At 43.7% G+C, this 26,150-nt stretch overlaps 1 protein-coding gene across 12 annotated transcripts in view; it reads left to right on the forward strand.

Annotated features, from left to right (window-relative positions):
* The window catches only part of HERC1 (HECT and RLD domain containing E3 ubiquitin protein ligase family member 1), a 1,155,039-nt gene that overhangs the window by 931,161 nt on the left and 197,728 nt on the right, over nucleotides 1–26,150 (forward strand). For all 12 annotated transcript variants that reach the window (XM_069222059.1, XM_069222062.1, XM_069222061.1 and 9 more), the window contains exons 60-63: nucleotides 9,009–9,182; nucleotides 14,440–14,730; nucleotides 22,949–23,014; nucleotides 23,109–23,234. In XM_069222059.1, coding sequence (XP_069078160.1) covers nucleotides 9,009–9,182; nucleotides 14,440–14,730; nucleotides 22,949–23,014; nucleotides 23,109–23,234 — 657 coding nt within the window. The remainder of the gene's footprint in view (nucleotides 1–9,008; nucleotides 9,183–14,439; nucleotides 14,731–22,948; nucleotides 23,015–23,108; nucleotides 23,235–26,150) is intronic.

The raw sequence follows: 26,150 nt of genomic DNA on the forward strand, positions 1-26,150 counted from the left end.
TCAGCTGGAACAGACTCATGGAAACTGACTTGCGCAGCACACTCGAAACAGTCTAACCCAGCACCACCGACAACCTAGCCGAGGACATCACTAATAAATCTCCTACTGTGATACTCTACCTACAAGGTTGCCCTCATGAACTCCAAGCAACCACCTCCTAAGAGACGCCAAGAGTAGATCCCTCAGGGATCGGATTGAAACAAGCTCCAACAACCACAAAGGGATCTTTGCTGTCATCAAGGAATTCACCACCTCAGAAGCCTCAGCCAACTCCATCAACTCCTTCCAGAAACTCTGCAACCATGTCTCAAACTTCTTGAACAGCAAAATTAAAAAGATCTGCAATAACATCGAAAAACAACTGAACTCTGAGGACATCATCAGCAAGCTGTCCATCTACCACACTGACACCTAACCAACTGGAGAACACTCACTGAGGAAGACACCATTTCATTTATGAAAAACACCCACTCCTTTACTCCCACAGACCCATGTTCACATCATATCTACAACATAGGAGGACCTGTGATCAGCAAGTTCCTCACTCACATCATTAACTCGTACATCAAGTCCACAGCCTTCCCAGAGAACTGAAAGCATGATGCAGTCACGACCAACGAATTGAGCAACTGTTGTTCGAATGTGAATTCACTTTGAAAAACAAGAGACGTTTGGCAAAAGAGGAACAGTTGGTTTAAATAAACACTACGACTGTGAGAACAGTTACAGAAACGGGGTCTAAGGACTGTCTCGAAGTACAGTTGTGTGAGCAGTCTTTCATACATTTCTCTAGGCGTCCTAAAACAATTTCGGCTACCCTTTTTAGGTAAAAAGTCTGGGCCATTGTCTTGAAGTCGTAAATAAGGTCCCATGTCAGGATGTCTGGCATGAGGGGGTGCATGAGTGCTGTGTGTTACCATGTTTTCAGTGTTATGATCGACTGAGTATTCCTAACTTCATGTGGCATCTGACTTTATGGTGTTTTGGGAACGTGCACACACCTCCAGTCATGTGTGTTTTATTTGGGCCAATCTCCTTGGACCATTGTGGTGACGCTGTGCCTATCTAGGGGATTGATCTGTTTGCACCGTTGTCAGCTGGCTATGTGTCACCACACCTGTGATCTGTCAATCAGGAACCTCAGGCCTAGGTCTCAGAGTCTGCCTGGCCACATATTTCTAGTCGGTGTTGATGGAAAGTTCCTGATGGGTGAATTAGATAATTCCCTAGTTACTTGCATTCTACCCAATTTGAGGAATGCGTTTTTACAACAGGAAACCTCCATTCGCAGAAAACCACACAAAAACAATTATAATATGAAAATGGGCAACAGTGACGTACACAGACCGATGAGCCACCGGGGGGTGCCAGAAGAACCTTTTTGTGAACCCCTCCTGCCCAGGGGCACATCCCTCCTCACACGTCTCTTTCTAAATGGTGCAAGGATCAGAGTCCCATTGTCCATGTCATTGCCTGGGATAAACCTGCACCAGGACGCACTGATCTTCGTACACACCCTTCCTTCCACTGTGGTCATTAAGTCCAACACATATTGATGTTGCATTACCATGAGGCGGTTGGCTCTCAATTCGTCCTTGATAAAATAAGGCAGAACTCAGTGCTGTTCATCATCTGGAGCAATTCCCAGCTGGTTATTTGTAACCAGCGGGCATTTGCTTTTGTCTGCACGGTGAAGAAGGGTATGGACCCTCCCACTGATATTTGTGCGTCAGAGAACAGTCTGAATTCCTCTGGAATCAGCAGTTTTTTTTTTCTCGAGTCTGATGCAACAGAGTTCTCGTCTTCTTTAGCGGCTGTTGGTACAACTCTGCCGATTCTTCTCCGTGAATGACCAGGGTCAGGTTGTGTATGGTGACAAGGGAGCAGAGGCCACGCCATCTGGGGATGCGCTGAGTGTAGGGAAACTCACTGCATCACCAGTAAATATCCATCAGCGTGGAGGTGCCCCATTGCATGTCTGGAATGTGCAGGATTGTGCCACAGTTTTCATTTGTTCCCAGTGCAATTTGTTCCTTTACCTCTGAAACATAAGGAATACAGTGTAAGTTTCCGTACAATTGGGGGTTTCCTTTCCGATCTAACCACGTATATCTATTCACCTCAGTATTCCAGATTCCCTGATATGGGGTATCTATGCTGTTATTCAACCCTCCTGTACGAGACCTTTTTCCCTTCGTATCATCCAAGTGGATGGCTCTACACTGGAACTCCATGTACACTAAGGGCCACCCTGGGACCACAGATGGAAGCAAGAGCAGATGTGTTCATTCATTGGGTTGGTGGTTTTGTTACCACTAAGAATCTCTTTTCTGGAAAGTCTCAGGGTCAAACAGTATCCTCCCCTATGGTGCCCTTCCTATGCATCCTATCTAGCTCAGTTTGATAATCGCTAGGCTTGGTGAAAAGGTACCGTGCTGTTGGATAGGTACTCTATGGGGTTCTGCTCTGTTGGGTTGTATCTTGACCCTAATCCTACATAGGTATAAGTGGAGAATGCATTTTGCTTTTTCAGGGGCTACCTCCTGGGACAAGTTGAGCCTTTCTGCAACTACTGCATCAGTATCAGCGAACAGACGTAACATGACCTGACTGATATCTTGGAACCCACGGTAGTCATGTGTTGATACCATGTGTTGATACCATGTGTTGTGTTAGAGAGCGCTGTGTAGCGCGTGTGAAATGATGGTGTTGGGTTTGGTGTAATTCTAAGAGACATGGGAGAGGTTCCTCTGCAAATACTGTGACCATTTCTGGGTGGACTTCATTTGACTAGGCAGTTCTTTGGCAATGAATGGACACAGCATCTCCCATAATAAACCGAGGGTATACAAATGTGCAACAATACATAGCTTACTGTACATTGCAGGTCTTGGTATGAATCCTGGGGAAATTACTGTAGTCCTCTGGTGATAGAATTTTTATTTTTGACAGTTCAATAAAATTTGCAGTGCAGTTCGTAGTTCTTGATCATGTTGGGATTATTGATGTGGTACAGTTCAAGACAAAAAGTTCATGGTGCTGTTCGCAGTTCTTAACCCTGTTGGGATTATTAGTGTGGGCGCTGAAAAGGTGATGATCAGCTGTAACGGTGGTGCACTTGGAGGCTCAATTGCAGACCTGTTGGATAAGAGCTAGGTTTGGTTTGCTATTTTAGAAAACACTGCATAATGTATGTGTCGTCACCTATCATTTTTTTAGTAGTTCCAGTGCTTCTCTTTGGGGGCGTGCTTCTTCCATACTTCGTTTGCACAATTTTACTGAGGCACCGGAATGTGGCCCCACGTGGGATATCTATTTTGGAAAAAGTGTGTTACTTTTTTCTTTTTTTTGAGTTATTGGACCTCCTCCCCCCCCACCCCCTCATCCCCACACCCCTCACCTACCCCTCCCCCCAACTTCTCCTTGATTGACTGGGTGTACAGCTGTAGAACATTTCTTAGGGGGGTGGTCTTGTGAGCATGTGGGTGATTTCAGTTATTAGCTAGTGCACTGTGGGCAACGCTTGAGTCCTATCCCTCCTAGTGTGTGCATGGGGGGTGCCATTGCTGTGGGTGGTGTCTTTCGACACATGCGCAGGGCGATGTATAAAGCGGAGGCGCATCACAACTGAATGAGGTTTGGCAATCGCAATCTGCCCTGAGGTCACGTTTATACCCCTCTAGTCTCGGCTTTTGGCATGCAACATGACCCTCCCTAGTGGCGCAAGGTGTCTTTTTTCTAGAGACTTCTTTTGGGCTAGCTTTGTGTTTCTTTGTGTTAGTCTTTGGGCGCTTCTCTAGATCTTCACATGATCAGTTATCTCAATTGTCGTGAACCGGAGGAGGTCGGAGAGTTGTTCTGCGGCCCCTTTGTGCCTCTGATATTGCGGTGTCCATGATTGGGATTATTGCTCCCTCCTGACAGTTTGTGTCATGTCATGTGTGTTGGATGACTGCTAGGCATGAGCCAGCGGTGAACATATTTCTGTGCTCCATTCTCGTTCAGAGCTGTGATGGATCTTTTCGGACCCCCTTTTCCCCGGCCCCACTTCTTTCTCAGACCACATCTTTAAAACTTTAAGGGAAAGGAGGAGGCTGGTGCAAGACCAAGAACTCATTGACTTTTGCCCAAATGATTGTAATGGACTGTTACTGCTGGTGTTATAGTGAATTCTCCTCCCCCCTTTACTGACTTGGCACCATGTGGTGCTTCACAATTTGTCGGATTTCGTGTGTGTGCTGTGCAGGCTATGGGTCTTCACTATCCCAAGCGTACGGGAAACCTGGCTCCTGATAATGGAGGACAGCTTTGTTTTGGAACTAAAAGGGGGCCTCCATTTGACTGAAGGCCGCTCGCTTTCTGGGGGCACTGTTGGGACTACACACCACAAAGGAATTTTGGGGTCCCTGACTGGGTGCCTGAGAATGGGTACCTTGTGACTTGGTGTTTGGAAACCATCCCAATTGACTTGTGGGTGCGGGGACGGAGGTGCCTGCTTTTAAGCACTGGTCAGGAAGCCTGTTCCTCCCCTCCTTCTCCCTCTTTTCCTCTCCTCTGGTCAGACTGCCCTTTCCCTGGGGTGTGGCCAACCAACCCTACCTTGGGGGATCAGCAGCAGTGTTCTGCCAGGCACCCTGAATGGCATACTCTAGTGAGTATACCCGATCGACCAATCACATACAGCAGCCCTGAGCTTCCAGAATGCAAGTAAAGGCTTGAATCCTTCATATTGTCTTGTTGGTCGTTCCCCTGAGTTTTGGGTACAGAGAATTTTGAGGTGTGTGTGTGAAATGGATGCGTCGCATTTTGGGTTTTAACTTACTGCTCGTTTGGGTTCTGTGTTTGTCTGAAGGCATTACTTCCCCAAACAGTTCCCCCTCCCTGCCATGGTTATGGCCTTGGTCCTTGTTGGGCTGGGTTCCCTGTCTGTGGTTTCTGTTGCCATGTCCAACTACCTGACCCCTTTGCAGTGTTGTAGCGGTAGACTTCCCTACGGCTGAATGTAAGGTGCATTCAGGTTTCCCTGGGCTTGGTTTTGCGGAAGAAGATTTTGGGGGAACTGTCCCTGGCTTATCGACCTCTGTTTATGATATGCCTTTAGCACTCTCTAAGATCTTGCTGCAGCCAACCTCCCTGTCTTCCGCTGTTGTAGCTAGGTTGAAAAGCTCTAGGGTTTTGCGGTAGGGTTCCCTTCAGAACTGGTGCCATTTGCACATGCACATCCAAAGTGGCTCCCCTCAAGGGGGGTTTTTTTCAATTTGTGTTGGACCAGCTTAGCAGTGTGTCTTGGGGCTTGCTCCTGTCTTTCCCTGTATTTTTCTTGTTCCTTTTTGTGAGAATTTAATATGTGTGCTTGCATCTCCTGCCAGGGTTCGGTGTCTAGCCCCACTATGCTGTGTAATCCGCTTTGTGTTTCAGTGGGCAGTCCCTTTTTGAGGACATTGTAAAAGAATGAGACCTGGGGACCAATATCGGTCATGGCTGTTCTGTCTCAAGTCCCCATCGTTCACTCATCCTATCTAGAAAATCAGTTATGGTCTTCCCAGGTTTCATAGTTTCTGCCATTAGTCCTCCCTGACAATCTAGTGAGGCTCGGATCCTAGCCAAATCCTCTTCTCTAGGTCTGCCTGGGACTCTTTGTTGAACAGTGTTCTGTACCTACCTCCACTCTCCTCAGGTGGAGGGCGTGCTGCTGTATTCATTGTGCTTCCAGGGTGTGAGCTCTCTCTCTCTCTTTCCCTCCTTAGTTCATGTCTTGCCTCTAAATCCCACTTATGTTGCCTCCTTCACTCTGAGCTATGCTCTGTTCTTTTTGGTAGAGACTTGCCCTTAAACTCGCTCTGTGTTGTTTCTTCAGCTCCTTGAGCAAACCCTGTGGCTCCCCCTTTGTCGATGGATCTTAGAGGACTGGAACCTCTTTCTTCACTAACGCTAGTTGTGTCACTGTTCAGAACTCCTATGAATCTGCCTGTCACTCAAATGTGTTCACCGGAACCAGTGGGAGTGCATGCTCTCTGTGACCCTGGGTTTGATGGGCTGAATGCAATGGAAGGGGAGTCTAACTTTGGGGAGCTCTACCGCTGGACTTGGGGTAGTGCTGGGATTACCTGGGCCTGCTGGCCTGTAGGTCTGTCACGCCTGGACTTAACAGTATGTTGTTCAGTAGGGGATACTCTACCTCCCTTGATTGGTGGATTGGTATAACCTAATGCAGGGATAGCAGATATCAGAAGTGCACCTCCATTCGTGCATAAGGCTGACTGTGAGAAAGGATTATCGGTCTGGGCCTCCTCACAAATGGCCCATAATGCTAATAGTGCTTCTCTCCTGTCCTTCTTTTGCCCTACGTATTTGGTCCGTATGTGTGTCCTCATGTTTTCAATTATGTTAGTGTCAAATTCCCTCCTGGGCAGGGGTGTGGGGGGGAGGGATGTGTGTTTGTGCATGTGTCTTTTAGGTTAAGAATGTGGGCCATTGTCTTGAAGTCGTAAATAATGTCCCTGGTAACAAATGCAAGTTTGCCTCAACCTTGCGTGGACACGAGGGCCAGTAGGTAACGTGTGCCAACCACCTGGATCGCCACAATCTTCTTGACCACTCCCAATCCAGCTTTCGATTCAACCACAGTACTGAGGTAGCACTCATCACTGCCACAGATGAGATCCGCACCCTAGCGAACCGAGGAATACCAACGCCCTCATACTGCTGGATCTTTTAGCTGCGTTCAATACCATGTCACACTCCAGCCTCATCAAAAGACTATCCACAAAAAAAGATCCTTACACATCAGAGCTCAAGGACTTGATTGTGGAATCCCTCAAGGATCATCCCTCAGTCCCCCGTTCAACATTTACATGACACCACTTGCCGACGTCATAAGTTCCCATGGCATCTCATTCATCTCCTAAGCCGATGACACCAAACTCATCCTTTCAATGTCAGACAAGTTCCCACAATAAGATCCGACTTCATCAGATGCATGATCAGCATAGCAGAATGTATGAGAACCAACTGCTTGGAACTCAGCTCGGACAAGACAGAAGTGCTGATCTTTGGGGAAAAAGAACTCCCCATGGGACTCTACCTGGTGGCCATCTGAACTTGGTCCAATACCATCACGCACAAAACCTGGGAATCATCTTAGACGATAAACTCAACATGGCCTCACTGGTAAATGCAGCCTGCTTCTCCTGCTTCCACATACAAAATAATCTCAGAAAAATTGTTGAATGAATCCCCAAGAGCACCAGGCATACCATCACTGAGACCCTAGTCATCAGTAGACTAGACTACTGCAACGCACTCTATGCCGGCATCCTCAACCACCTCCTTCACTGACTTCAGACAACCCAGAAGGCTGCAGCTAGACTTACTCTAGACCTCTTATGGCCCACCCACATCACACCACACCTCATAACTCCACTGGCTGTCAATACACAAGTGCTGCTCCTCACACATGCATTCAAGGCACTGCACAGCAATGGTCTAGCTTACCTCAACTGCCGCCTCCGCTTCCACCATCCCACCAGACTCCTACGGTCTGCCTCTCTCTCTCTCTCTCGCACATACCCGTTGCTAATGCAGCAGCAGAACAGGAGGTGTAGCCTTCGCCTACCTCACACCTAAAACTTGGAATTAACTCTCTCTACACATAAGGTCCTCCTCCTTGCTTCTGGACTTCGGCAAGAAATTAGATCTTCAACTAACACCCAGCAGATGACCTACACACCTGCTCCAGCACCTGGATTCACGTTGGGTGATAGGTCGTGGTTTTTAGATCCAAATAACGTAACAGTTGCACCGGTGTTTACTCACCAGTTTCAGCCAGTAGCTCTAAGTAACTGGGCAGCCAATGTTAAGTTATGATGTAAGGGTGAAGACAACTTCCTTAATGTATTATATGTGTATCTAGTGACTCAGCTGGAAAAGGTCAGGGTCTGAAATTATTAATTTTGCAGAACAGTCTCAAATGTTGGGACACATTATGTGGCTTGATTCTTGAAATGTTGACCCTGCTTCATAGCAGGGCTAGTATCTTAATGTATTGCTGGTCTTTGCTGTATTTTGTATAACTATACCCTAACATACACTTGATGTGTTTGTCATAGTTTTCTATATCAGGCAGACTCAAAGCTTGTATTTCTGTACAGGCAGTCCTAACACGTCTCCTCTGCCACATATGATCAGACTTCAGCTCTGGTATTCCCTCAGATATTCTAAAAGTTGATGATACCAGAAACGCTTCTGATGAATACTTTGAATAAAAAATGTTAACTTAATGTACAGACCATTGTACTATTGAGCTATTATACTATAAAACGTATACCCTTGCCTCTACCAACCAGGCAGCCTGCTTGCCGTTCCCACTAGTCTGTACCTTTAATATGGTCAGTAACTCATACTTATTTACTTTGATACTGCTTGCAGCGTGGATAGCCTTTTACTGTAAAGTGACGAAGATGTGGTATATATTAATAGCATTGATATTGTGAACCATAACTGCCTGTATTTTATACATGACGTTTAAACATTGAAACTGTCAGTGTTTCTTGTAGTCCAATAGTGCACTTGCTGCACCTACTGCCAAAATCAGAGCCGGATCTTTCCATGTTTATAGTTTATTGAGATGTTAGCCTTCGTTGCCCAGGAAGGGAAGGGAGCATGTGTACCTATATGGTGAACCTTATGAAGTATGGGAACAGTAATAGCAGTATATCTGTTTTGTTCAATTAAATCCATGTGCTCCCGACTTTTCTTTTATTATGTATAGTGTATTAATGTGCTTCTTCGCTTTAATTGACAGCAAGACTAGCATAATACAAAAGCTCTTTACTTTATTTTAATGCCCATGTAGAGAGTACATTTCTAATAAAATGTAATATCTGAGAGCAGATTGGTTTTGCTGGACAGTTTGCAGTACTAAGTCATCGGGATTAATTTGGCCTAACTGTTGTATAGTTATTACCTGTTTTGTGTTTTATGATATTTTGTCACTCTGCTTTATTCAGGATGTGTTGGTGTTGAATTGCACAGCAGAATGGATGTCTTCTAATCACGTTCTAGCAACCTGCAGGACAGCACTGAAACAACAAGGCATTCTTGGACTAAACATGGCTCCATGCATGCGAGCTTTCCTTGAGCGATTACCGATTATGCTTCAAGAGCAGTATGCTTATGAAAAGGTAAGATCTACGCTCCAAGCCTACAATATATTTTGTTATGATTACATATCTATAACTACAGCATTTGCTGTCATTTTACAATAGCAATCAATTACCTTTGATTAGTAATGTGTTATAAAAGACATGCCCGGTCACAGAACAAATGATGCTGCCAGTATAAAAGAAAACATATACTTAACAGTTTTCTGCAACACTCCTATTAGGGCTCTTTTAAAGGTAACTCACATTGATCACTTTACATATACTTGGAGAAGAACATTTTCAGCACTAGGATTTACAACAGAAGTATGGATCTTTCACGGAGTATATAATGAAGAGTACAGGTTAGTATGATATTTTGGGTAGCTCAATGGCAGGGTTTAGGCATGAAAGGGAGTATTCGCGTAAGGAGAAGTAGATAATGTGGCTTTTTAGTGCATCTGAAAATGAGAAGGATTGGTGTTGTTGAAATGACAAAAGACAGATTTCCAGCTGTAATTGCAGCTCCAAAGAAGGGACACCTTCAGGGCAAAAAATATTCTGAGTAGTGTTAATTCATTTATAAGGCATTCCAGCTTCAGAGGGCTTCCTGGCCATCAGATATGAAGAGCTGATCATATAACCATGAGAGAGGCTTAAAGTAAATGGCTGTGTAGGCCAATCAGCACACTTTGTAAAAAAAAATAAAAAAAAAAATCCTTTTTTTTGTTTCTTTTTTTTTTTTACTGGAAGGCTTTGGCGATCATGAATTATGGGGAGTGGGAGGGGGGGGTCGGGGAGGGCACGTTTTCTAGTGGCCACGATCAGCCTGTGAGCCAATTTGAGCATTGCTTTGAGAGGATCAGTTGAGCATTGTGGAGCACCCACTGAGGATGTATTTCTGAAGTCAAGTCTGAAAACACTGAGTTTGATTTCGTGTCCTCTGTGGGGTTTTGTTTTGCTTTTTTTTAGTGAGTGAAGGTTGAAATTTGTCTTGGCCATCTGGTGTGGTATGAGTGTGATGGTAAAATACAGAGTGGAGCCAAGTGTTTTTACAGTGTGATGGTCTTATGATTTGAGTAGATCAAGAAGTGGCGAGTCAGACGTAATCCTATGAGAGGGGTGTAAAGAGGAGGAACTCTACTTTTGCAGGATGGGCATGAGAAAATTAGTTGACGGGCATGGAGTCTGTCAAATCAAAGGTGAAGAACTAAATTGTAGATGAGTTGGAGTAGAATTGTGTGCTAATTGCTTGACGACACTTGTATTCCCTAGGATCAAACTCAGGGGTTTTATATACTGGTTGTATAGAGAAGGATGTTAATCAAGGCTATTAGATCAAATGTACAAGAAGAGGGTCCAATTATGGTTAGATGACTGGATTTGTTCTTGGATAAAGTTGCAGTTGGGTACTAGAGTGGTTTGTTTCTAGTATCCTCAGTTCTAAAATAAAGTTACTGGGTCTATCTACTGACATTAATTGCTCTGCCCAGAACTACACTGATATTCATACATTAATCAACTCGGTGCTCCCGTTTCAAATATAAAAATCTTCAAAAGGGCTTAGCCAAAAACATTTTAACACACACAACTCTATGCAATAAAAAATAATATAAAAAAATTTGAGTAATGAATGGCAAGTATCTAAATGCTCTGTTGTACTCACCAAACTGAAAGGGATGTAAAAATAATGCTGGTCCAGGAGTTACGATTGGAGTTCCTTGACATTGGTCTTTGGCATTTGTTTAGTGTCCTTTTATGCTGAGGAAGACAAATGTGGGTAAAACGTATGCCTTTGTCTTTACTAAGCAGGGCCTCTTTCCCACCCCCAAAAGATGTCACTGGCAGGTCAGACCCTGACCCTTATTACCGTTGTCAGGCCCCCTCCTGGCTCCCCTCCAATGCCGGCCCAAGTCTCAACTCCTGTGCCGCAAGCCTCATGGGTTCTGATTGCCCCAGCTCCAGTCTATACTCTAGCAGCATCTGCACATAATCTGACTCCAGTGCCTGAGGCCGACATGTGTCTCGCTCTTAGATTACCAAAGTGCAGCCCTCAATTTAGGACGAACACACCTTCTCTGTTGACGTTAGTATTATCATAGGCTGGAAGCCTCTTTTGCATCAGATTATTAGATCATTCAAGAGTTCCAAAATGTTCCTCTAGATGAAGATAAGGTTGCCAATTTGCACCCCCTTAATTACTCCAATGCAGGCCTATATTTAGATCTACAGAATTACACTGGCTGAGGTATTTCCCCAGAGACAGAGTTGGACTACCACCAGCGCCTTCCCCCTTAAGGAGAGTGCATCTATCAATGAAGTAGTCCACAGAGAAGCAGTATTATTGGACTTACAGCTACCTACTATTAGAGTTTAAGGCAAACCTACTGGCAAATATTGCAGGTTCGGCCCGCTACTTCTAAGCTCCCATTTCTTTTAATGAGGACCTTTTGGAAACTCCGGGTGACTTGGTGTAACCCATGCTTAGCTCCTCCTGGTAACTCAGCAACCCCAGAGAGCTTGGTAGTTCACACTTCTAATAGCAAAGTGAACCCCAATTCATTCCCTACTGCATCACCAAAAAATAAAATCAAAACATATTGATGCATTTAGTAGGATGTATTTTTTTCTGCCACTAGCTTGGACCCGAGGTCCCTGAACGCTATTTGCCGAATGGGACAGTAGGTGCATGCACTTTGGGATATGGCCAGTTAGATGTTGCAAGCAATCTCCAACTAATTCAAGGATGCCTTCCCGCAGATACTCCAAGTCAGACACAATACTGTAAAATGCCTTGTGGGCATGCCTGGGCGTGACTGACTGTGGTTCGTGTCATGGGAACGAGTCTTATGATCAAGCAGCAAGAGTGAAGGTGCAACCCAGGATTTTCTGGTGAAGGGCAGGCATCGCTTATGGGTGTGCCATTTGACAGTGGCTGGCTTTTTGGAGAGATGGTAGATTCTGTGTTGGAATGTTTTTAATGACAGTTGTGTTACAGCATGTTCTTTAGGATTGCCCTCTCTGGCCAGTCAGTTCCATCAAAATTACCGAAACCTCAGAGGATTCTCTTGAGACCTCGCCTCTTTCCAAAAGGAGCCATAAGCCACTTAAAGGCACTAGAAGACATTGTAGTGGCATAGGCCGTGAGCACCACCAGGAACAGCAGTCCTTTTCATCCTCCTCCCCTACAACAGCAACAACTCTGCCTCTTTGACCTTCCCTCCTATTGTCATGCTCGACCGGTACAGGGCAGAATGAGTTCTTTTCTGCCCATCTGATGTGGTGTAACCTCAATCCAGTGGTCGATGGTGCTAATTCAATAATGTTAGCCACCCCCTCCCACCCTGACCTCCTGCCCATTCCTCCTCCTATCCCACTAGCGTTTTTTTAGACTTACCGATGGCATAGGTTCATCCTTGTGCAGTAACTTTGTTGCTAATTGCCGAAGGGCCCATAGAGATGGTTATGGAGGAGGAGATGTGTGTACGTGTGTTGGGGGTAAGGGTCGGTTGGGGGGGGTGAGGGGGCGAGTCAACTTATGTTGATTTTTTGTCTTGTCAAAAAGGATACTTGTAAGCTAGTTACATGGTCCTCATCATGCCCATTTTTTAATAACTATTGCTTGTAATTACCAAGTTAAGATTACAAATGTCTATCAGATGGTGTACTGTCTTATGTATAAAAATTTAACACAGTTATGATTACTTTTTGGTCTAATCCAGTCATTGTTCAAAATTTATGAGTATGTATTATTGTGATTTTCAAACATATTGAAAACATGATTGGAAAAAGAAATTGAATAGAAAAATATATATGTCTGGATAATAATGCACCATTTTGCATTGATGATTATAGGAATGTTACCATGCTGGCGAATGCTTGGTACATCCTTCTAAAGTAGAGACTATGAGAAAGAAGACGGGTTCATGGAGATAATGAATGGGTTACTTACCAATAAACTTTATTACTCTTAGGCAGAGTCTTCCTCAACAGTCCACGGATACCTCCAGTCCCTATCCATTAGTTGCTATAAGGAGTTAATGTTGCAGGAAATATGAGGGGCCGCTAATGATTTATGGATGAAGGTGAGGCATTATTGACAGTAAGCTGAGAGAAAGGATAAAGAAGAAGCATTCTTTTTACCATAAAGCAAAACAAAATACTTTAGTGATAAGGGCTGTGCCTGCTCAGAAGTGGGCTCACTCACAGAGTAAAGCAGGGAGTGTGAGTAGGAAGACTCACACTAGGAGTAGTGAAGTCTACAGGTACATAATCGAGTCATTGCCAGAGGTAACCATGGGCAAGATAGGGATATCAACTGCTTTCCTTGGGTACCTCTAATTAACGTCCATTTAGGACTACAGGAGTGTGAACAAAAATAAAGTTATCTAGAGGACGAGTGAAAACATCAGAGATGGCATCACCAGAGCTGCACTGCTGTCATTGATTGGTTTTGAAAAGGGAAATTAAGCGAGTTTTTTCTGTTTATATCCCGATTGCTTAGCTTGTCCTTTCTTGGGTAGAAGTCCACGCCAGATCAGTTTGTAAACAGATTATTAATCCTGACAATTCTTCGCAGGCTCTCTACATATATTCTTTTAGCAGTGTATACAGATGCGCACTCAGTGCAACAAGCAATCTCCTTTTAAGAAGTCAAAATGAGAGGGGCAAGTTAAAATCAGATGTACTCTACTTAGGAGCAAGTATCTTTTAAGGCTTTTGTAGGTGTATCACAAGTTCATGCTTTCCTCTTTCTACTCTGATTTAATTTTTCATGCTTTGTACAATGTACCGTTATGCACCACCTCATATAAAGCTCAGCTCTCTAGCCAGACCTAGAAACCAACATGACATCATTAGGAGAAAACCGATGCAGTGAATGATTCCCAAAGTGTTAAACTTTCAATATGTTTCTCTAGAATTGAGACACTAGTGTCTGCTTTTGTTCATTTCTCGTTCTTTCCCACGATGGGATTTTAGCCACCCTGTTTTTTTCTTGTTAGGCTGTTTCAGTAGCAAACACTCACATATTACCAACCATATCTTGTTGTCTTATTGTTAACATTTTCATGTCCATGGCATGAAATTGCTAAGTATGAAAATGATAAGAGTTTTATAAGCATGAGAAGACTGAAGATGTAGCTTTAAACGTTTCCTTATCAAGGGACCTGTCTGATGTGTGATATGTAGGAGTTTCATTATTTTCCCAGATTTTTGAGGAAGCAATACGTAACGACATGGCTTTTTTGTTGAATGTTTTTCGTATTTTTTAATTTACAACTTCTTGGTTTTGTTTCAGCCTCATGTGGTGTGCGGAGAGCAGCTTGTTCACAGTCCTTACATGCAATGCTTAGCATCACTGGCAGTAGGACTTCACTTGGACAAACTCTTATGCCGCCCGTCAGTCCCGCCTCACCACTGGTTGTGTGCTCCTGACCCTGCTTGGAATCCCACAGAGTGGGCTTGGTTGGAATGTTTTTCAACCACAATCAAAACTGCCGAAGCGCTGGCTAAAGGAGCACAGTTTCCAGATTCCTTTGCTGTCCCTGACCTAGAACCCGTGCCAGAGGACGAACTAAGACTACTGATGGTATGTTATAGTAACCTTTTGAAAATTACTTGCATATCGAAATATCCTGTAATGCAGGTCGGGAATTTGTCAGGCATCTACATAGCCTCACTGTGAGAGAGAAAACGTTAATTTTTAGTTGGTAGAGGTGCTGGCACACCAAGCTTAAATTCCGCCTCCATTTGTTTAAACTCTCTGAAGAAGGAACTGTTTTATATGTTTATAATACATCAGACCCTGTTATGCCTGTAGAAAGGCCCATCTATAATTTCCGTATTGCAGGCGACTTGTGATGTTACTCGTTGCATGTAATAGAGAAATTAAGTAACCGCTCTACTGTAATAACTTATTACATTTCAGTTCTGATTATTCAGTGCCTTCTGTTAGAGCCAGTAGCCAGGGTAAAAGCAGGTCAGAGACCATAATTAAAGTTGTACTTTAAAAAAGGAAAACAAAACGTGGCCTTGTAGTCTTCTGCTCTGTTTTTTTCGATGAACAGTGATAAACAGAAAGTAGATATTTGTGGCAGTATATTTGTTTTTAAGCATTTTAGGTAAATATAGGAAAGAGAGAACTCTCTGCATGTTTCTCCACATTCTGAGCTACAGATCGTTTTATTTGATTTGCATTAAATTGACACTAATATCTTTTTGCAACAAATATCTCATTTCTTTTAAGTGTGTTTAATTTTGGACTAGATATTGTACTTTTATTCTTCATGTTTACAAACATCCTATTTCTTTCATATGAAAGGGCACCACACCAAGGATTATAATAGTTTGTAGGTAGGATGAGGATGTAACCATGTATTATCTACTAGAGACTTCTAGTTGCAGGTTCCTTACCTTTGAATTTCCCCCGGCGTCAGACTGGATCTGGAGATTTTTCTTCAAGCAGTACCTCTGCATGCCGTCAGGTGGCGTCGGTCGAATCCGCGGGCGTCGTTGGCGTTGTGCTGGCCGTGATGACGTTGCGGTCGTATATAGGTGCCACCCCGGCGCACTGACGTCAGTTCTTTGCTTTCCATGCCAGCCTACGCACAGATCTGGAGAAGAGCTACCTCAGTCATTTTTTTACTACATCGACACGATTGTCGTATTTTTTATGCGTTCATGGATGTGTCGAGGTATGTCCCGCAAGACCGGATTCAAGCCCTGCGACTACTGTCACCGAACTATGTTGGTGACGGATCCGCACCTTGTGTGCTTATTGTGTCTGGAGCGCGATCACGACCTAAAGTCGTGCTCCAAGTGTCAGGCCATGAACCCGAAGGCTTTGAGGGAGTGGTCCCTAAAGCTCATGATGGCCCGACACTCGACTGCGAGAGGAAGGTCTCGAGACCGGCTGCTGAGTCATCACCACTCTTCGTCCTCCAAGTCACCAGGACATCCGGGTCACAAAAAGAAGTCGAAGAAAGACAAGCGTTCTTCAACTTCACCCCGTCGATCAGATGATACTATGCAGGAAGAGCGTCGACGCTCTAGGCCTCCGTCAACGGAGCCCTCTTCTGGGTCGGCTCCACGCTTCCCCCACTTCCCGGGATCCGGATCCTTATTCTTGTGGGTATGGATACGAGGAGAGATGGATCATTTAGAATACCAGCGTGACCCCCAAATGGACTGGGTGCAGGATTTGGGTGATGCCAGTAGACTAGACACCTCCCCTGACACTGGTATGCTCTCTCCTCCTAGCGTGGTTACTCTATGGTGGTGAGAAGGGCGGTTGAGGTCCTGGACCTCGAGCTTCCTTCTGTGGAGGTTAGGCCTAACATCCTAACTGACGTGCTTCAACCGGGGTCTTCCTCTTCTGAGCCCCTTTTGCCCTTTAATGAAGCACTGACAGACGTCCTTTTGGGTACCTGGTCCAGACCCAGCACAGCGGCTCCTGTGAATAGGACGATTCCCCGCCGCCATCGGCCTATGCCGTCAGACCCGAAATTCCTGACCCAACACCCCACGCCTGAGAGCCTTGTCATCCGGCTTCTTCTTCATCATCTGGCGCATTCCCTGCCGCACCCCCGGATAGGGAATCAAAAAGACTGGATAATTTGGGGAAGAAGTTATTTTCATCCAACAGTCTAGCACTGCGGTCCATGAACACCACATGCCTTTTGGGCCGCTATTCCCATACTCACGCAAGTGCTGCCTGCAGTTTCGGAGGAGGCCCGGACTGTCCTGTCCCAAGCCATAACAGATGGGAGGGATGCAGCTAAGTTCATGATTCGTTGTGGGCTGGATAAGACCGACTCTCTAGGCAGATCGGTTGCATTGACGGTGGCATTGAGACGCCACGCCTGGCTGAGAACGTCTGGCTTTTTGGGGGGATCTCCAGCAATCCTTGATGGACATGCCCTTTGATGGCACATGTCTCTTCGGAGACAAGGCGTACTCGGCACTCGAGCGCTTTAAGGATTCCCAAGCCACTACCGGGTCCCTTGGCCTCATGCCCACACCTAGACCCCAACAGTCCGCCTTTCGCCCCTTTCGTGGCTATGGAAGGGGCACCTAACCGTGTCCTTTTCCCCCTGGCCACAGACCCGTGCACACTGTACAGCCTCTGTGCGGCCACAGACGCAGGATCCCACGTTCCCGGGGATCAGGGTACCAGCGGGTCGCCCAGTCCACCCCCTATCCACCCCCCTCCTCAGCCTCCAATCCTTCCTAGTCCACAGGTACATCAACAGCCAGTAGGTGGCAGGATACGCCATCACCTGCCCCTATGGCAAGCCATTACCTCGGACAGGTGGGTTCTCCAAAGGGGCTACTCCCTCCCCTTCGAGACATCTCCTCCAGCCAATCCACCTTCATACAGTCAGATATCGGAGGATCATATGGCGCTTCTCCACGAGGAAGTCCAAGTCCTTTTGGCCAAAGGAGCTATAGAGAGGGTTCTGTTGCCAGAAGTAGGTCGTGGTTGCTATTCCGCTACTTTCTGGTTCCAAAAAAGGAAAAAGGTCTTTGACCTATATTAGATCTTCAGTCCCTCAATCTCTTCCTAAAGAAGGAGAAGTTCAGAATGTTGACATTGGCTCAGGTCCTATCTGCCCTGGATCCCGGAGACTGAATGGTAGCGTTGGACTTGCAAGAAGGATACTTCCACATTTTCGCCTTGCCGGCCCTCCGGCGTTACCTACAATTCGTAGTAGGTGACAAGCACTTTCAGTTTACCGTGCTCCCCTTTGGCCTTACCAGTGCCCCTCAGGTGTTCACAAAAGTCTTGATAGTGGTGGCAGCTCATTTTGGCTGCTGAAGGCGAACTCGTCCCAGACAGTCGTCTCCCACCTCCAGACTACGGCAAACATTTTGCATTCGCTGGGTTTCACTATCAACGTGCCAAAGTCACACCAGACTCCTTCTCAGACCATCCCTTTCATCAGAGCTGTTTTGGATACAGTGCATTTTCAGGTATATCCTCCCGAAAAGCAAGTCCATGATATTCCGGCTATGATACCGATGTTTCAGCAATTTGTGGCATGGTGCATCAACAGTTCTGTCAATCCTCTATCTGCTCCTCTCTCTCAAGTTCTTCTCTTTATTCTTTCCCTTGCCTGGCAGGGTTCCAAGTTGGGCACTTTTAAGGGATATCTTTCTGCTGTCTGTGTTTTCTTAAGGTTACCTGATCAGCCTTCCTTATTTAAATCTCCCATAGTTGGGAGGTTTCTTAAAGGCCTCACACATCTCTTTCCTCCTATTCCATTCATCATGCCCAAATGGGATCTCAACCTGGTCTTAACTTACCTTATGTGTACTCCGTTTGAACCACTTCACAACTGTCCTCTAAGGCTCTTAACTGTAAAGACTGTCTTTCTAGTAGCCATCACTTCTGCCCGCAGAGTTAGTGAACTCCAGGCTCTGTCATCTAAGCCACCCTTTTTTGCCATACATCCTGACAAAGTTGTGCTTCCCACAAGGGGTTCTTTTCTACCTAAGGTAGTGACACCATTACATGTTGGACAGTCTATCACCTTCCCTACTTTTTATGCACCCCCACATCCCTCACATGAAGAGGAGAGATTCCACCATCTGAACCCAAAAAGAGCATTGGTGTTCTATCTTGATCGTACCAAAGACTTCTGGATGGACGATCAACTCCTTGTGGGATATGTGGGTGCAAAGAAGGGGAAGGCGTTGCAGAAGAGGACCATTTCAAGATGGGTACTCTTATGCATCAAAATGTGCTACGCTCTGGCTAAAAAGCAACCCCATGAAGGTTTGCAAGCTTACTCCACCAGAGCTACTGCTGCTACCACAGCGCTAGCACAGGGTGTTCCAGTCCTGGATATTTGTCAGACAGCAGCGTGGGCATCTCTGCCCACTTTTACCAAGCACTACTGCCTGGGCAATCTGGTCCGAAGGGACACTACTTTGGCCTTTTTGCTGTGATCCTAGTTTGTAGGCCCAGTACTGGGGATGTATTGCTTGGATATCTATTCAAAGGTAAGGAATTTGCAACTAGAAGTCTCTATCAGATGTACAAGTTACTTACCTTCGGTAACAAAATATCAGGTAGAGACATATTCTAGTTGCAGATTCCTCACTGACCCGCCCATCCTCCCTGCACTGTGAACTGATTTCTAGGGACAGGGACTTCACCTTGAGGGCCCTAACTTTGGCGCACCACTATGTGCTCTTCATGGCTCTGCGCTACTGGCGTGAAAAGTCGTGAAAAGAAACTGACAGCCCGCCAGAGTGGCTCCAATATACGACCGCAATGTCATCACAGCAAGCACGACGCCGTGGAGTCGACAGACGCCACCTGACGGCGCACAGAGGTACTGCTCGAAGAAAAATCTCTGGATCCAGTCTGACGCCTGGGGAAATTCAAAGGTATGGAATCTGCAACTAGAATATGTCTCTACCAGATATTTTGTCACCAAAGGTAATTAACTGGTACATATAGTACAAAGTACCCCTTTCCATACATTATAAGGGTATAGCAAGTCACCTTGGTGGTCCATGACCTTATTAAGGATGGTCACGAAATTCCTCTGTGACTTACAATATCCTTATAATGTTTAGCATGTGTACTTTCACTTGTATATCTAACAGTTTTGTATAGTACACCTGCACCACAGGAAGTATTGGGAGTATTAGGACAATCTACATAGAACATACTAACGTATTTCATTATATTTCAACAGAAAGGATAAGGTTAATTAAAAAAAAGTTACATTAATAAAATAGAACTATTATTTAGAGCATGATAGAAAGCAAATACTGTAACTGTTGAAACATTTGACCACAGAGTGTACAGATTATGGTAGAGAGGAGGGACCAGAATTAGTTAAGACAGTGATAAGAGTTTGGTTTTCAGGTGTTATCTAAATGTGAGAAGTGTGGTTTCAATTTAATTTCAAGAAGCAGAGTTCCAAGCAGAAAATGAAGTACCAGAGAGGGTACTGTACAAAAGAGGTTTTGAAGCAAGGTATATCATGTAGGACATTTTGACAAAGTGGTGTGGAGTTTGGTTGAGTCTGTGGGTTAATTTAAATTGAAGGTCTTTTAGGTGGGGTAGCACAATATGAATTTATTTATTTATTTATTTGCTGGTGTATTTATAGATTGTCACTGCAGATACATAGATTTGGTGTCATTTGGTTACATTTTTATTTGAATGTATAAAATCTAGCATTTCTGAAATGTAGCCTGTTAAGGACCTGCTCATATAGAAGAGTTTTCGCGCGGTTTGGGAAATTACATTAGACTTTTTCGAGTGACTGGGTATAAGATGACATTGAGCCTGCGGAATTCTAGCGATAACATGCAACTTAATTAAGTCATTTATTGGAATTCGACATGCATATTTTGATCACCTTTCACACTTAAGGTACTTTCTTACACTCTTCGTGTTAGGACCTCTGTCATATCCTCACCAAACCACTTGCCAAACACACGTAAAACATACATTTAGGAATGATTCCAGAGTCTGACTGGATGCTCTCATTTACTCCTACTTCATTAGAAAATCTGATATGTGCTGTTAGCTGAATAGGTTTGTAATGTGAAACTTATACCCACTTCAGCAACCCTAAACCTTTGTATATAAAGTGCAAAGGCCTTAAATATTATAGTGCATATGTGTACACTCCCTGTTACACCCCACTTTTTTCGCCACCAGCAAATAAAATATGGACAACCCTTCTGTTTGATTATGCTTGTTCTCTTTTGTGTGTTCCATTGCGCAGACCATTTTAACTTGTAAACAAATCATTTCTTCCTACAATCCTTGGACAGTGAGAAACTCTTCAGACTATTTTTTACTTACTTGAATGATACATGTGGAAAGATTCTTATCCCAAAAGGATCAGGCGGTGGTGTTTGGAGGTGCAAAGGGATGTTCAGTTTGTTGTCTGAATAAGCATGAGGGAACCCTGTGATATCCTTTTCTGTCTACCCACTGCTGTCACATTTACATTACCATGTCTTCAGTCATCACTGAAGGTGGTCCAATAGCATGAGGTTGCCAGATCTGCCCGAAAAGCAGATCTGGCAACATTTCACTACTTATGGTTACAACAAATTTCGAAAGTCAGAATTGTCTTGATTATTGTTTTGCTGGTCAGTGAAATAATGTAGGGGTCCAACTACTTGCCTCTATTGAATTAAATGATAAATATAAAGTCCTTACATTATAGGAAAATTATTTAAAAAATTAAACTTACTAAGATAAATGCTCTGTTGTACACAAGTATACATTACAGTAGAGTGATGTGCCATACAAACGTGTACAAATATACAAAGTGCAAAAGAGTGCAGTAGTTATAATAAATGTCAAATAGAAACTAAGTCCTACCCAATATTTCAGCAAATGACAAACATATTGAATCGATATACAGCTTTTGAATCATGGATATCCCTTTACAGAACGCAAACAATAGAAGGAAAATACAAGAAACATTCTAAATGCAGTTTTTAGGTTCCATATTCCTCTCAACATGTTTCCAGGCAACAAAAAAATAATTAGCAGCTGCAAATTGTTGCAGTTGAGTGGTTCTACACAACCGCACAGGATAACATAACATTTTTAACACCATAACATTTGAAGATCATAAAAAGCCATATCTTTCTGAAGTTAGCATAAAGACACAAAATATGGTTGTCATCTGCAAAGACAGTTCACAAATAAATACACATGATAAAGGTTTGCCTCCAACTGCACAATAAGCCCGTAAGCTCAAAAAACAATCTAAACCGAGCATAGAATAAATCTGAACAGAATAGATGAGGTCTAAATGCAGTTCCTCACCAGCAGTTACTTACGATAAAATAAGATGTTACCGAACCATGCTCTTCAGTAACTTCTGGATTGAGCCCTGTGTACTGCTGTGATGTGTTTTAGGCTAGTTTGCATCAGTTTTAATCAAATAGTAACCATGATGTATTGTTTGATATTGTCTTCATTCTTAATTTGTTTGATAAAGCTGTTATAATTCATAGTTCATTCTCCATTGACTTAAAACAAAAATATTTAAATTGTGGCCCAACTCATTTTAGGAATCCAAATCCCTTAATCAGAGAGCTAAGGTGAATGTGCAATGCAGTCTATAAATTGAGGAGAAAAACAGTTTAACAGGACAGAGTTCTGTCAGGCAGAAAAATGTGAAATATGCAGTTGCGTGAATGCAGTCTCTAACACACATTGCATACTACATTATTGAAGTTGAACTAGTTAATGATGGTAAAACAATCATCATTTCATTGCCGAACCCTAGTATTAGTTCATCAATATGTGGCATAGCCATAGTACATGTGTTACGTCAATCGAAAAATACTCTGAAACGGATCAGTTCATTTTGTAAACGAAAACAGATACAATAAGTATTTGTAGTAGCTTTGCAGTTTCATTTGTTTACAGAGGTCAGTCTCAATACAGACCAACCACAATAAAGGAACTTCCAGACTAAACCAATACCAGACTGCAGGTGAACATTGACTTGACATGCTCTACAGACATATTGTCTATGGTACTAACAACCTTTGAAACGTAAAGCTTTGAGAAGGCCCTAGGCCTAACGCTACACAAATTGAAACACATGCTGGTGAAACCATGTAACTGATGAAGTTTAAGAAAATAATGAACGTACAAAATTTTAACTGGAATTTTGTTTAATGTTCTAGAAGACAGAAATATATCCATACAACATAGGACATATATATATTGAGCTAGATCTTTCACATGATTGTAATATGCAAAAAGAGATGAACACATGCTTGTTTAATACACCTTTGTTTCTTTTTAGAATAACGGTAAATGGATCAATGGTATGGATGAACAGATTATGTCCTGGGCAACATCAAGGCCAGAGGTGTGTAAAACCTTTCTTTTGTGTTTCTGTTGTATTGCATAATAGTCAGAGTTGTTTTCAGTTGGTCATCCTGTTTGATGTGATTGTTTTACAGGATTGGCATCTTGGGGGTAAATGTGATGTTTATCTCTGGGGAGCAGGACGTCATGGACAGTTGGCGGAGGCTGGTCGGAATGTGATGATTCCAACATCTGCACCTTCATTTTCCCAAGCTCAGCAGGTAATGGATTAAACATGGGTATTTTGATTGTAGAATAAAAAGTAAGGATTTTATGACTTGTGGTTTTATAGTGGACAGGTTGTTTGAAGTCTTCTTTGTGTTCCTATTCAATATACATTCTACTGCTCATTTTGTTTCTAGGCTCCCTGGAAAGTCTGGTATCGAGTTCATTTGCTAACTGCATCATTTTTTTCATTTGGCCGCATCTTTTCTGAATAATCTATGAAGGATCCTTCTAGTAGTTTATGCCTCCGGGCCCTGTCCTGTACATAAACTCCAAATGTCATGTCCGTTTCAGTTACTAATTTTCCATCATCAAGGTCAGTGGGAGTTCACTAAACTGCTGATTAGTGCTTCAAATAACATGTTTTTCACGGGATGCACACTTTCTACCCATTTTGCTAATTCCTCAATAAATTGCATTGACAATTTGGTGAAAACTTTTAAGGCACAAATATTGTCATAACCAATAGGCTACGCCTTTGGGACCTTATAAGTGTTTATCCAGAGCTATTAGCTTTGCCAGTGTCTTTAAGCTATGTTGTAGAACATTGTGGCTGCTATGGAAACACTACGATGTGTACAAAGGCAGATATAATTTGTTTCCCTCCTTCGTTTTATGATGTACCAAACAGGTGAGCAGGCAGCCAAATCGCTGCACTTTCCCAAAGCGCCCAGAAGACAGATATCAATCCCACCGAGCACTAGTCTGTGCACAAGGTTTTGGCTCAGTCACCTGCAGGTTTGAACAGTGCTACCTAGAGCAAACACCTAGGAATCTAAGACACCCATACCCTTGGAAGACCTTTGCAAGCCTTGAATTATGCCAGTGTAGCAGCATTTCCACTTGCATGACCGCACATAACATACTGATGTGAATGGAAAAATCCCTCCCCATGATTACAACTACACATTGTTTCTTCTTGATTTACACCTGCCCTCTTCAGCAGGAAGTCCTTTCCAGGGTGGGACTGGGTTGAGAAAAACAATGGGGTGTTAAAAAATTTTTTAAAGCACCCTACCCTGAAAGACCCGCACTATTGGACGTGAGTAAATCATTTTACGAGTGCAAGGGTAACTGGTTACCTGGTAAAAATGTAGAATTTGTATGCTGAAATAGCATTGTGAATAGGACCCTTAACAAATCACTACGGAAACAAGTACCTTCAGAGGACATGGCTGCCCATTAGTTTAATGTGGATTAAACTCAGAAGAAGCTGCACTCCAAAGCTATAGCTTTTCCGGTAGTTAGCTCGTCAGATGGTAGTTTTTGAGCATTTAAAAAAATGAATTACATGCTGAATTGTGGCGCTTTTAAATCACACATGCAATACAGCATTCAATGTGCAAAATATCCATGTGCTAATTAGCACAGCTAATAATGTGCCACTGCGTAAAAGTGCAAAAGCCCCTCCTTGCACTCTTTAGCACTGACACAAATTATGTATGTATACGTGCCACTGAATTTTGACACTGTACTGTTTGCTTCAGTGATTTAGTGTGCGGCACGTGGATTTTTTAATTTTTTTATTTAAAATATTGCCATGTTAACAGAAAGCTAATAAACTCACCTATCCTAAAATAGGGGCAAAGACAGAAGAAAAAAGTAATGTGCCACAACTAACATAAATAGTCAGAAGGGAACTGATCCATGTCAGAGGGCTAGTCTCCAGGGCAGAACAAAGCAGACAAAAGGTGGGACAAATGTAAGCTGTTCACCAAAGAAACAACAGGAATTTTGAAAGGCAGAAGCTTGAACTAATGATAAGCAATTGGTGTGGTCAAAGCCCACAGAGTAGATTATAGCATGTTGAAAGAGAGTGCATGCGCACTACCTAGGCTCAAACTAAAAAATGGAGATTGGGAAGTCACTGGAATTTCAGCACTACAAATTCTTCAAGGATTGCTTCAAACTTTCTAACAGTCAAAAAGGTGGTACTGTCAACAGCATGGGATCGAGCCCCATCGCTGGACACAACATTGATCGGGAAAACCAGCCAAAACAAGGCGCATTGAGGTTATGGTAGAGGTGTAACCCCTTCCACTGTAGTAACCATGGTAGGCCATTTAACCCAAGTAGTAACTCCTTAAGAGACTCCTGCATATTTCATTGCATTTGGGAGGAGGTTGGAGACTTTCTTCAAACTTTGGGAAGACTTTTGTCAGACTGCTGTATCCTAGACCCCATCAGCAAAATAATTATTTTACAGTTTGTTAAAATGCTTCCAAATATTACCCAAGCAAAAAGAACAGATGATGGATGGAATGCTGAACAATGCAAACATTCACCCCAGTCACTAAGATCTGGTTTTAATCCATCAGTTTTTTTGCCCGCTGCGCCACCCCAGTGTGGACCCAGCCATATGAAAATCAACCTTGACCCTGTTGCCTTTGAGAACAGTTCAGCCTGAACTGCCAAGTCGTGTTCTCTCTGGACCGGAAACAAGCATCCTGGGACTGGTTTCAGGGTATCACCCTTCATCCGCCAGGCTAGCTTGAATCCAGTGGCACAATGAGCACTGGACCCATGTCTGGGCATAACCTTCCCACTTAGGGCGACAAAGGCAAAAAGAAGAGATGATGGACAGAATGCTGAACAATACAAACATTTAACCCCAATCACAAAGATCTAGATTTAACCCATTGTTTTTTTTGCCCACCACGCCACCCAAATTTGGACTCAGCCATATGCCAATCAGTCTTGACCCTGTTCCTCATGGGGAGGGGGTGATACCCCGAACCTAGTCCCAGGATGCTTGTTTATGGTCCAGGGAGGACCTGGCCTGTTACTCTGCACCTGCCAGGTTCCCACGTCATTCCTTCCCCAGTTTAGCTCGCCAATCTCTGTTCTGCCTTTTCGGAAAAAGGATCATGAGATGGATGCAGCTCTATACCTTAAGAGCTTAACAACACAAG

Source organism: Pleurodeles waltl, chromosome 3_1, assembly GCF_031143425.1.
Source record: "Pleurodeles waltl isolate 20211129_DDA chromosome 3_1, aPleWal1.hap1.20221129, whole genome shotgun sequence".
Classification (NCBI taxonomy): Eukaryota; Metazoa; Chordata; class Amphibia; order Caudata; family Salamandridae; genus Pleurodeles; species Pleurodeles waltl.